This window comes from Heptranchias perlo, chromosome 18, assembly GCF_035084215.1.
Source record: "Heptranchias perlo isolate sHepPer1 chromosome 18, sHepPer1.hap1, whole genome shotgun sequence".
Lineage (NCBI taxonomy): Eukaryota > Metazoa > Chordata > Chondrichthyes > Hexanchiformes > Hexanchidae > Heptranchias > Heptranchias perlo.
In genome coordinates, this window is record NC_090342.1 from 27,860,145 (window position 1) to 27,873,928 (window position 13,784).

The window sequence follows — 13,784 nt, forward strand, 5'->3', positions numbered from 1 at the left end:
GCAAATCTTTCAGTCAGGCTATTATTCTATCACATGTCACAATGGCAGGTTTAACAGGTTGTTAGTATTATTTTGTTCTTGTATTTAGAAGAAATCGTTTTGTATTTTAGGGATAACCTGAGCTATACCTTAATTACATCCTTTTCTATGATCTACAGTAGAAAGGAAAACTTAATCTGTAAGATTTGGATTTAAAATGAGAATCAGCAAATAAGTTTTTGTAGCAGAAGTGTAATAACTTTCAAAGAAAAGCAGTTAGGATGAAATAATTATGGAGCTGCAATCATCATCATTGTTCGACTATCGTCGGAACTCCTATGACTGTCCTCCACACCTCTTTATTCATTGTGCATCATGGTAATTCTTCTATGGAAAATTCTGTATCCCGTAAAAGTTGAGTATTTTGCTTAATTCTAGGCCGACCTCTTTTTTTGGTTCCACGTATTGGTTCCCAGAATGATAGTTCTGAAACCCGTTCCCCTCTTGCTGTGAAGAAATGAGCAGAGCTGCAAAAAGGGAGTAAAGTACTGCTATTTTGATATGTGCCAATGCCAGCCCCTAAATATCAATGTCTAGAAAAGAGACATTGTCAATGTGGATTTTAACTCCCAGGCAGACAGCCAGGGGGAGCCGCAGAACTTCCAGCCAGGAGGCTCTGTGGTCATTAACATCCTGCCGGCCAGCTGCCCACCTGAAATGAGCGTAAAGAGGGCAGCTGGCTGGTTTCTGGCAGGCAAAGCTTGGGTGGCCTGGCAGCCGCCCGCTGGCACTTCAGTTGTCGGGGGGAGGGGACGACCCTGGGGTGGCAGGGATCCAGATTTTCCATGTGGGGCCACTTCACTTGTGGCACTCATGCTCCTCCTAGTCCTACAAAGAAAAGCTTTAAACTCACTTTGTGAGGCCTACGGCTGGTTTCATTGCTCCGGGCAATAGGTAGTTAGAATTGCCTCGGGGTCCGATCTGAGCAAAAAGACCCGATTAGCATATATTACTGATACGTGCGACTGAGTCAGGTCGACATCTCAACCACCTGATGTCGGAACAGCCATGGTGCGGTATCCGAGCGGGAACAAGAGCCGCTCGATTTTAACTCCCATTCTGCCCTGTTTCCACCGGGCAAAGGGAGTTAAGATCCCCTCTATAGCATCTTAAAGTGAAGCACATTACTCAACTTTTTAAAGCCCACATATTGCATCATCACACACAATTCTTCTGCATGTCTTCAGAAATAATTGATGTAAATACATATAACATGGCTACTAGAAAGTTTAGTTTAATCTGCATGAGCACATCAATGCAGAAGATTAGCTGAAAAGAGTTGCTCTTGAAAGCTTATCATAATGGATCTGCTGTGATGCACCAAGGAAATATTTTATTTTATATTGCTGGTTATCAAAGATGCCAATTTTAAACTAGCAGTTTTATAGTAGCAATAGGACTACTCCTATTTGTGTTTCACTAATTCCGCTAATGACATTTTCACACACAATTTAGTACTATATGGGCAAAATACTGATATACAGAAAAAATAAGTATGAATATTACTGTGTCTGTTATGAAACCTCAGCATAAGTTTAATTGTACTTGGAATTTGCTGATTGTCTGCTAATGCTGTATTTTGGAAGATGGCATTGAAAACTGGAGGACATCCGCACTTCAATAATAATTTTGATAAGTTGAAGCGTCACCAGCTATTAGGGGATTTTTTTTACTTATGTCCAATAAGCAACGGTACTGGTCTCAAGCTATTTAAGTTGTTGCATCTTTTTAGCAAAAAGAGGTATGCTCATAGAAACATAGAAAATAGGAGCCGGAGTAGGCCATTCGGCCCTTCAAGCCTGCTCCGCCATTCAGTATGATCATGGCTGATCCTCTAGCTCAATACCATATTCCCGCTCTCTCCCCATACCCCTTGATGCCTTTTGTGTCTGGAAATCTATCTATCTCCTTCTTAAATATATTCAGTGACTTGGCCTCCACATCCTACTGTGGTAGAGAATTCCACAGGTGTTTCAGTTTGTTAATGATGGTAGACTTTCTGAAGAGTACTTTTGAATGGTCATTAGTCAAGTGCCATCTGGTATGTGCTTGGGACACAGTCATAAAATCTAGAAGCATGCAATCCCAATTACCTACCAATCAAAAGGTTCAGACCAAGTTGTAGTGTGCCACATCTCACTCACAGAGCTAAATCTTGGCATTACCTCACATGTCAATTTTAACTGCTACATTATTAGCCAGAAAACAAATGTTTTGAAAATATCTCATCATCAACTTACTGGAGATACAAGTAGGAGATCAGCTCCACAGACTAGTTGAAGATGATTAAATTTATTTTCAGCTTTGAGTTCAGCTATACTATCCCCCTTGTTCGGAATGCTTGAGTGACATTCTACATGGAATCCATGGTCAGGCACCAAAGGTTCCATTAAAGTTTATAAACCCCATTAGCTAAACGCTCAAAAGCTTAATCCTGGAAAAATTACTGTCCTGATGGATGAATCAGCTGGGTTCTCAAAGTCCTATCTGAGGAAATAGCTGCTTTCCTGGATCATCTGTTCCCACCTGAATAGAAAGTAGTCAACACTATTCATATCCACAAGAATCAATCATGTTTCAGGCTTCTGTCCTTACTGTCAAACTCACAGAAACCACCGCAGTGAATCTCAGTTAGAATAATGTATGATTTGGTGTCAATTCAGCTTCGGAGCAAATTGGTTGACTTATGATGGCCTACATCTCCTACTCTAGAAGTAGAATGATTATAACAATAATTCTTAATATTTCTGGATCCTTTGACAGGGCATGACTCCTCAGCTTCCTTGAGAAGTTGGTCTTTTATGATACATCTGGTGAACTCGTGAACTATTTGACCTCCTCAAAGGACAGAAACAACAGGTCAAGATAAATAGGCTTTTATCTTGTTATCTGAACACCTACACTGGGTCCTTAAGGGAAATATGCTTGACCCCATTCATTTTCCCATCTTCTTCAGTGGGGTATTGAAGCCATCAAATACAGCAATGTTTCCTTATCCAATGAAACCCCTTTAAACTGGTTGACTCCCACCTGAAAAACAAGCATACGTTGAATCACTATAAGCAGATATAAATTTAACTGGATAATGAATTATCTTCAGTGCCGAGAAGTGAATAGTTAAAAAAGATTCACTCTGATGTTAATTCACTTGGTAAAATGTCAAATCAGTATTCCACTCTGAGAACGAAAGGAGCACAAAATGAATTCTTAAGGAATTTTAGAAAAATTATATGGAACAAGGGGATCTCCTGTGACAATGCTCATTTGAGAACCCATTTGTAGGTCAGAGTATACACTGTTTTATATGGATAGGAATATTATACCATGTAAAGCACAGTATTATTCTGCTGCTAAAGTGGATCTGTTTTTCTTTAAAGCCACAAAGTCTAATTGCTGTTAAGTAAACACTGGGCGAGATCAGAATTTATTGTTCTTCAAAGTGCAAGGTCAGAACCCTAGCTTTCCTTGTTTTTTTATTGTAATTCATCAGCTCAGTCAAGGTTAAAGACATTCTGATGTCTGTATTAAGTTAATTTCAATTGCTGGGTACTTTAAACATTCCAAGAATCCGCCATTATTTTTTTATACTTTTAAGTGTGACACAACTTTGCAATGTGATGAAGATGTGCAACAGGAAGTGCACATTAGATGTAGTTTCATTATGTCAAATAGAAGAAAGTTAAATGTGATAAATTTAATTTTCCAAAGATTTTAATCCCTGGGTCAATATAAAGATTTTTCTTGTAGAACAGTGATACATTTTGCTGAAATAAGTCATGAACAACCTGCAATTATGCTTATTACAGAAATTTAAAATATACTGTCTTCGAAGAATAACAATTTGCTCATTATGTTTTACAGAACTATGGGATACAGGAACAGATACATAAAGATTCCCAACGGGCACTTGTGGATTGAAGGAGATCACCATGGCCACAGCTTTGACAGCAATGCTTTTGGACCTGTAAGTTTATCCTTTTTCTTTTTCCCCTCTCCTTCGTCCAGCCTGTTAAACTAATGTTGTACTTGCAGCAAGCATGATTATTAAATAATGGAAGAAGTAATTCAAATAGATTCTGTAAAATAAATAAATGCACTTTAATAGAGACACATCCCAATAATTACATAAACAAATTGAGTGTTAAGGTGTGTATACTGGAGAGACACACATTGAAAATTTCTCTGTGCATTACATTTATCATGCAAATCATTCTGTGATTTCCTCAAAAAAATCAATTAGTGAAGCATCGCCTGCCCTTTAAAAATATATGCTGACTATTGCTGATTAGCCCTCACCTCTCTCTCGTGTTCACTAATTTTATCCGATATTATGGATTTTTGAAGTTTACCTACAACATAAGTGACACTAATTGGCCTACACTTTCCTGGCTCATCCTTTCTCCATTTCCTGAACAGAGCTATAACATTTGCCACGCTGCACTCTTTAGATGGTATTTCAGTGGGGAAATTCCAAAGATTTTTTGGAAAATTATGATTAGTGCCTCCACTATCTCTTCCCAACCTTGGGTATATGACTTTACCAGTGGGATAAATGTAATACACTGAAAAATTTCTCCCATCAGCATCTAGAACTTGATGGAGGGCAGCTAGACTCTATCTGCTATTTAACATTATCAAGATCTACATTGAAGCCAAAATATTAGGACAACTGAAGCAAAATCATAACATTTTTTTAATTCTTGAGATTTACAGTATCACACTCAAAGGGTAACTAATGATAGCAGTGAAAGGGTTAAATTTCAGGTGTATGAAAACCCGATAATATTTTTCCATGATGAACTGCCTCCTCAAACCCTTTTCCTGCCCCGTCCATCCACACCTCCAACACTAAATGTGAAGAGCTCATGAATTTCTTCATCTCTAAGATTGAGACTCTGTGCAGCTACCTCTTCTGCCATCTCTATTTCCTGTCCTGTCTATCCCTGACCATCTTCCTGCCCTTCAATCGCACTACCTCCAGTCACCTCTGCCTTCCATCTCCTCCATCGTCCTCTCCAAGCTTATGTTTTACAGTGGATCCAGTGAGATCCAGCTCCAGCTCCTGCTCCCGCGATCCCCTCTCCACCAACTTCTGACCACTCAATTACCCTTCCTAGTCCCCTATGTTTGCTGACATTGTTACTGGCTCTCTTTGTTCAGGTCCCTTATCAATTCTAAACCACTGTTATTACTGTCTCCTCAAAAAGCCGACTTTTAACTCGTCTACCTTCTTAAAACAATGAGATTACAAGATTCATTTGGTTCAAGAGAGTAAGCCTGACATTTCACAATTTGAATAATGTATGTTGTGACATTTTGTCTTTTGTCTGACCTTATTTTCCAAATGTTTGCACCTCATAACTCAATTTAATGCTTGATGAGTACAGCCTACTATGCCATTTTAGAAAAAAAAATGAACTACACAACACTTCAGTGTTTTCAACCAAAAAGTCCCATTAGATTTGCAGCACACAACATATCACAATCTGTTTATGCTTCATTCAGAATAACGTAGCTCACTATCTTACATGTTGATAGCTGTAACAGAAATGTTCAGTGTAGAGTACATTTTTAGCTCGGTCCATGCAGAAGATTAGAGTTATGAGGCTGTATGATAGAGGGAGAACGGCTGCATAGTGTTCAGCATTAACTACCATTTAAGGTAGCTTCTTTTTATTACTGTAGTATTTTAAGTCATTACTTGCCAGGAGTTCTGCATTGCTTTAACAAGAACATTTGCATTATCTAGTTGTAGTCTTTTAGGGTATTACATTTTCATGAGAAATAATGAAAAAGCAAACCTGCACTGGGATGTTTTGAAGGTTTTCAAACTTATTAAATTTCTGTTTCAAATTAGAGAAAAGCAAAGTGCTCCTTGTACTTCAGAATACATTGCAACTTAAAAAAAACCTGGTAATGTAGAATCTGTAATGTAGCGATTTGTGCCTCTATAAAATAATTTCTAAGTGAAAATATCAGGTACTTGTATAATTAACATTAAAATGTAAAATCTGGTGAACAAATCTTTTTTTTCACAAATTTGGCTGTAGTTGAATGGGATTGTCTGTGATTCTGGTCAACAGGATCTCTCAGATAAAGTAAAATTCACTGAATTCTCAGCAGCAGTGACCGTACTCTCTTCACTGCTCTGGTAGCAATAGCTGGACTGTATTACTTTGTGTTACTTTCCACTCCTTGTCCCATTTGGGACTTTATCTACTTGGACCTTTCTTTAAAGACTTGCCTGTGCAATTGGAATGAAAGTTTCATTCTCCCGCAGTAGGTCACTCCCTTGAGGTGCATTAGTGGGAAATAAGTTGAAAGGCAGCGTTATCACTGACCTGTGCTACACTCATTGTAGAAATTCTTAATTATATCCGGAGGTAGAAAATAGAAAGAAAAACTTTTTTAAAAAACTGACCATCCCATAATTCAACAATGCTTCAAGGGGGAACCTTGATTATTGTAGCATTTGTAATGGGGGTTTGATTATTGTCAATAGTTAATTGATGCTTCATTTTTGTATCTGGTATTGTGTATTTCAATATTTGCTTTAAAAGTCTAATGCTTTACATGCCTGGTTATTATTTAGATACTGATTGATATGACATGTACAGAAAATAATTTCTCTGGAGAATACTAGTTTGAAAGCTGGGCTTCATCTTTGACTTTATTAAGTAAGGTCACTCTCTGGTATATCTCTGACTGACAAAGAAATGCTAATTGTTAAATCTGATTACGAGGGTTAGTTCTCAGATTACTTAAACTGAATTTTCCACAAAACTTAAAATCTCCAGTGAATTCTTGAGAGAATTACTGTGATAGTAAAAGGAACATTTTTAAAGTGGTTCATATTTTCAACTTTTCTATTTTTTTTACATGACATTTGTGAATGACACAGTAAAAGGATACACCATTTACAGAGAACCCTAGTATTTTAGACCAAAAATAAATTTAAATTTTAAAAATTGACCTACAGTGTGGTTCAGTAAGTGCTGTTCTTTTTCTGGAATGTGATGAGAACTGGCACGCCAAGTTTATAGTTCAAAGAATTTTTCTTGCTGTTGGTTCCAATTCATTATATTTTGTACCTCAGCAAAAACACATTTAGAGCAAAACCAGTTGTACCACTAGTAAGTATCCATTCAAAAAGCATACGGAGGCTCAGAGTCAATCGCCAGGTAGTCGCCGACATCTGCAGCCTCCTTAACGACGAGCTGCTCCCTGATGGACCAAGCAGCATCTTCTTACCTGTCGCCGTCAAAGTCACCACTGCCCTCAACTTCTTCGCATCCGGTTCCTTCCAGGGTGCCACCGGGGACATCACCGGGGTCTGTCAGTCCTCTGCACACAAGTGCATAAGGCAGGTCACCGATGGGTTGTTCCGCAGGGCCTCCCACTACATCAACTTCGCCATGGACGAGCGCAGCCAGATGGAGAGGGCGGTTGGATTCCATGCCATGGCCGGCTTCCCACGGGTGCAGGGTGTAATCGACTGCACCCACATCGCAATACGGGCACCTCCGCATGAGCCAGGGCTGTTCATCAACAGGAAGGGGTATCACTCCATGAACGCCCAGCTCATCTGTGACCACCGCCAGAGATTCCTACACGTGTGCGCCAGATACCCCGGCAGCTGCCACGATGCCTTCGTCCTCAGGGAGTCCGCCGTCCCGCCCATCCTGCAGGCACCCAACGCCAGCAACGGCTGGCTCCTCGGCGACAAGGGGTATCCCCTCCACACGTGGCTCATGACACCTCTGAGGAACCCCATCACCGAGCCGGAGCGTCGGTACAATGACAGCCACACTGCTACCAGGTCTACAATTGAGCAGACCATAGGGCTTCTCAAGATGCGCTTCAGGTGCCTTGATCGTTCTGGGGGAGCGCTGCAATACACACCATTCAGAGTGGGACGAATCATAGTTGTCTGCTGTGCCCTGCACAACATGGCCCAACAGAGAGGGGTGCCGCTGGAGGAGGCCCCATCCACACCCGCCACCCACATTGAGGAAGGCGAGGGCGAGGAGGAGGAGGAGGCGGAGGAGGAGGAGGTGGAGGAGGAGGAGGACGCGCCAGAGGATGTTGGACGACCCATGCGCCGAGCCGTGACTCACCGGGATGGTCGCCGGGCCAGGGAGGCACTCATACGTCAACGGTTCTCCTAGAGTCAGACACTGCGAGGCGCTCGCATCTCCTCACCTGCACATGCGAGCGGCCATACCAGCCCCCTCCACTGAAGAGTGCTGCCAGTAATCCTGCACCCACAGCAGTGTGCCCAATGGGTGGCAGCAGGTGTTCGCCGTCATGATGGCCTCCACGGAACGCAACTATTGCACAAGCCGCGGAAGAATGGACGAGAGGTGGCAGGAGTGGTGAGAATAGACTATTTAATATCTCGAATGTGACATTAAATAAGAAAAAAAGTACAAAATAATAAACACCCTGGTGTATTCCCTTTGTGATTATAAGGCCTTTGCAATTCTTTTCCGGGAACCCCTACGTGGTGCTACCCCTGTGGCTCCAGCAGAGGTAGTGGCAGGTTGCTCGTCTTCTTGCCTTGACCGGGTAGATGCTTTTGGCGGACGGCCCCTGGGTTTCGGTGCCTGTGACGGCACCTCCACAGACTGCTCCTCCTGCACCGGGGCAGGGGCAGACTCGGCCACCTGGAGAGGAGGCACCATTGCGGGTACTGGTTGAGAGGTGGGCGACGGGTGGGACGTGGGGACGCCTTGAGAGGCGTCCCCGCTTCCATGTCCCCGGTCACCATCATCCCTCTCTTGGCCTCGGCCCACATCACCCCTTCCACCCTGCTGGACGGCAGTTTGGATGGCATGTGTGAGGCCTTGCAAGGCCACCCCTAGTGTATCCCTCAGCCTGTTGGTGGCGTCGGAATGTTGCTCACCCTGAATCCGTACAGACGTTGTCAGGGCCTGCATGGACTCGATCTGGAGCTGTGCGTGACGCTCGAGGGAGGCCAGCCTGTCCTCCACCGCAGACAGTCCCGCACCTACCTGCGACACTGTGTCGCCGGTACCCTCCTGTGCCTGCGCCACCAATACCCACATGCAGGAGTTGGACTCCTCCATCGCCTGCGCTATTGTGGACAATGCGCGCGGCACCTCTGCCAGTACCTCAGCAATTAGCTGGTGGCCCTCGACGACTCTCCTTTTCACTGGTGGCCCCCTGGGTGCAGCATCTGGGTCCGGCTGAGCAGAGCCTGGAGATGAGTGCTCCCTCCGTCGCGGACCCTCCGCGGCTGCCCCTGCCACCAGAGTCATGCTCACTCGTGCGCGGTGACTCACCAAGTGCTACCCCAACTAGTTGGCGAGGGGGACCCACCGAGGTGCGTGTCTCTGCGCTGGTGGATGGTTGGCTCTGATGTGACGATGCACCCTCAGAGACCGCCATGTCCTCTGAGGAATCGCCCTCCACGATCGCTTCACCCAAAGACGGACCTGCAAGAGAACAGAGGGCACTTTGAGGCATGTGGACCAACTTGACAGTGCGCCTGATGGCAGGTGATGAGACGGTAACTCGCGATCATGGGTGTTGAGTGTCAGCTTTCCCTTACCGGCCGTTTCGGCAGCGACACACTCGCCATCGGCCACCGACAGGCAATGTCGCGTGCGGGCGAGGTCGAGCGCCTCCACCTCTGCGTCGGTGAGCTCCACCACTTGCGGCGGCCCACCTCCGGTGCGTGCCCTTTCCCTATTGTTCTTGCTTCTCTTCTCCTGTGAAGGCAAAACACAGATGTGTGAGTGGGTGCGTCTTGCATCGTGAGACGCATCGAGCATCGGTGTGGTTGGGTTGAGCGTGGCGCGGAACGGATGGGAGGAAGCGTGGGCCACGTGCCCATCCCATTGCATGGGGATTGGGGTGTGTGGTAGTGTTCGGGTGGGGTCAGGGACGGTGGGTACTTGCGTGCACGGCGAGGATGGTGAATGAGTGGCTGTGAGGATTGCTGATGGAGCGCAGTGATGGCTGTGCAGGAGGGGGTTGTGATCTGCTTGGCGTGATGGTGGGGACGGGATGTGGGAGGGTGCGTTGGTGTACTCACCTTGCCAGACCTAGTCAGGTCATTGAAGCGCTTGCGGCACTGCTCCCAAGTCCTTGGGGTGTTGCCCCTGCTGCTCACCTCCGCCGCCACCTCTGCCCATGCCTTCCTGGTTGCGGCGGCAGGGAACTTGCGTCCATCTTCTGGGAAGAGTGTTTCCCTCCTCCTCCTCACGCCCTCCAGCATCAGCTGCAGTGCCAGATCTGAAAAACGGGGCGCAGCCTTTCCCCTTTGCTGAGCCATCGTCTCAAACCGCTTGCTTGTAGCAGGAGGGGCTTTGGGAGACTGCCCCTTTAACTGGAGCTCCTACATCGCGTCGACGGTACTGCGCATGCGCAGCCGGCCGGCACGCAGCTGGGGAGCGCAGAACCCGGAAGCAGGGCTTAATCGGTCCAATTATCCCGCGATCGCATGGGGGACGCACACGATTAGCCGTCCGCGTTTTCCACGCTCCCGGAGGACCACCCGCTGGGAACCCGCAGGCCTGCTAAATTCGAGCCCCAGGTGTCTTAATGCAGTCTGCTGGATAATTTCATATGCTGCAGACATTTTTTGAAGATGGTGACTACAATTTTATTTTTGTTGCCCTTGTCTGATGCCTCCAAATTCTTTTGTGTCAATTCAACCCTGGACCTCACTTCTTCTGCATAGATCAGCATTTTGCTCAGTTAAGTGTAGCCTGTTCTCATCATTACTAAAAGGAGTTTTTGCATGGTCAGGAAAAAGCAGCAGTAGGTGTTTATGCTCTTGATCTTGCCCTTCATGCTATTGACCTTGGACCTGATTTTGTTTTAAAGAAACAAGTATAAAACTAACAACTAGAATTATATATTTTGTTCTTTGGATCATTCCAAGAAGGATCTTGATTGTTCTATTCTCTACCTCACTAGTGCTAACGATAACATCTTGGACAATAAAATATATCAAAATTGCACCACCCTATGTTGAACTATTGAAGCAGTCCTGCTGAATTTACAAAAGAAAAACAAATCTGGCTCTTAAAAGGCTCAACGTTGCAAACACAGCCATAATTACACCAACAACATAAATTTATATGGCACCATTTGTGTGGGTAAACGTCCAAAGGCGCTTCACAGAAGTGTAATCAGACAAAAATTGACACCGAGCCAAAGAAGATGATATTAGGAGTGGTGACTAAAAACTTGGTTAAAGAGGTAGGTTTTAAGGAGAAAGTAAAGCTGGAAGTTCAGAGACAGATAGATTAGATGAATAAAGAGGAATAGAGAAACTAAAATAACCAATATCATGACAGTTTTCAATAAAAAGATCAGAGAAGAGGACAAAAAGAGGGACTGAAGAGAAACAGGGTTAGAAACAGTAGAAGAGATTACAATCATGGGCAGCAGGAGTGTCTTGGTCAAGAAGCATGAAAAAAAATGAGAAAGATTAGATGGAATAATGAAAAGCCAGCAAAAATGAGATTAGAAGGGAAGATCAGATCAGAAGCAAGTGAAGGAGTGGAGGGAACAGGGAATTGGCTCGCATTCCGTTGCCTCAGCTTCTGTCCTTGCTTCCTGAAAGAAAGGAGAGAAATAATTTGTTACAGCAGCACATGAAATGAAGAAAGAAGTAAAAATGATGACCAAGGCAGCTACAATGTACATTGAGCCAGTGCTACTGGAAAAAGAGGTCGACAGAATATTGTGGTCATTTAAATTTGCATTTATAGTACAATAAATGTTGAACTTACTATTCTTTGGTTGCCAGGTACGCTTGCTGCTGATCCCAAAGTCAGAGAGAGGAATCATTCTGAAATTATGTTGAATATTAATACAGTTGACATTCATGCACTTAGACTTAAAAGGCCGAAGGCAAAGAATACAGAAAATTATAAAGAAATTTCAAACAGAAGGAACTTAAGCAAGTAGTTTTGGTCTGCGCTGTCCTGCAATTGTTACTGATTCCATTTGTTCAGCTACAGATTTAATTAGGCTTTAAATACCAAAGCACCCAAATATATTATTTAATGCTAAGGTTGTCTCTACCTAAAAAAAAAACTTGACAACCTGTATAAAGACAGTATATAGGCTACATTCTACAGGTTTAATAATTACTAAAACACTACATTAGTAGGGATTTCCACAAACTGGTTCGATGATTAGATCACTATGCAATAAAAGCTGTTACCCAACACTACAAATACTTTGAAACAAAATGTACAATGACAGAAAGTATTAATGAAAGCAATCTTTCAACTTTTGTCCAACTTAAGTGTCTGCTGGCTCAGTTGATAACACTTCCACCTCTGAATCAGAAGGTTGTTGGTTCAAGCCCCACTCGGGGACTTGAGCACAATATCTACGCTGACACCAGAGAGTGGTTAGAATGTGGAACTCGCTACCACAAGCAGTAGTTGAGGTGAATAGCATAGATGTATTTAAGGGAAAGCTAGATAAACACATGAGGGAGAAAGGAATAGAAGGTTATGTTGATAGAGTTAGATGAGGATGGGTGGGAGGAGGCTTGTGTGGAGCATAAATACCATCAAGAAAGGAGAGAAATAATTTGTTACGCAGCACATGAAATGAAGAATGAAGTAAAAATAATGACCAAGTCTGCTACAATGTACAATAAGCCAGTGCTACTGGAAAGAGAGGGCGACAGAATACTGTGGTCATTTAAATTTGCATTTATAGTACTTATTAAGGTTTTAATACCAGAAAACCAGTTTCAAATAAATCTGATCTTAAATTACCTTACTAATAGGAGTAACAGTTGCTGCAAAAGATTATGTATAATTTCACTGTTCACCTCGACCTCCTGTCAGCTGACCTAATTACACCAGTCTAGCCTTATATCATTGCTATCTTCGTATCAGGTGGTACTAGGCCACATGGGGATAAAAAACTCTGCAATCAATTGCGGCAGTAACAGAATGTATAAGTTCTGGTGAAATTCCAACAGGAAAGCTCAAAAAATGTACATAATTCTTGTCTCGGTATATTTTATAAAATAAGTTGTTTGACAGTGTGCTCAAGACTGAGACACGCTCTGGTCTGAAAGACCGTATAAACCACTCAAACATCGCTCCTACTGTACATCATCATCTAAACCCTTCTAGTTTAATTTCATTACCCTTTCTCTGTTCCGTTCCTACCTGTATTAATACACCTGTCAGAACTCCTTTAATTGATTCTTCTCCCATGCTCACAGTCATTTTTAATGTCCTCAGGGCTACACCGAAGACCCCTTCTCTTCCTTAGCTACGTGCTATCTCTCAGCAACATCATCTATAAGCACAGAATTTGCTTCAATATCCATGCTGATAAACTTTACATTTCCACAACTATCACTATACTTCCTGTCCGACATCAAGCCCTAAATGAGCCAAAACTTCCTCCGTCTCAATATCTGCAAAATGGAAGACATTCTAATTGTAAAAATGCAAAATCCTGCAGATGCTGGAAGTCTTATATAAAAAGAGAAAATGCTGAAAACATTCAGCAGGTCAGTCAGCATCTGTGGAGAAAGGAAGATAGGGTTAACGTTTCAGGTCTAGGGTTCTGACGAAGGGTCGTAGACCTGAAATGTTAACCCTACCATCCTTTCTCTACAAATGTGTCCTGAACTGCTGAGTATTTCCAGCATTTACTGTTTTTATTTCAATTGTAAACAATTTTACAACACCAAGTTATAGTCCAGCAATTTTATTTTAAATTCACAAGCT

At 43.2% G+C, this 13,784-nt stretch overlaps 1 protein-coding gene across 5 annotated transcripts in view; it reads left to right on the top strand.

The window, feature by feature from the left end:
• The window catches only part of immp2l (inner mitochondrial membrane peptidase subunit 2), a 496,795-nt gene that overhangs the window by 395,299 nt on the left and 87,712 nt on the right, over positions 1-13,784 (top strand). For all 5 annotated transcript variants that reach the window (XM_067999579.1, XM_067999576.1, XM_067999575.1 and 2 more), the window contains one exon: positions 3,901-4,003. In XM_067999579.1, the coding sequence (XP_067855680.1) occupies positions 3,901-4,003 (103 nt within the window). The remainder of the gene's footprint in view (positions 1-3,900; positions 4,004-13,784) is intronic.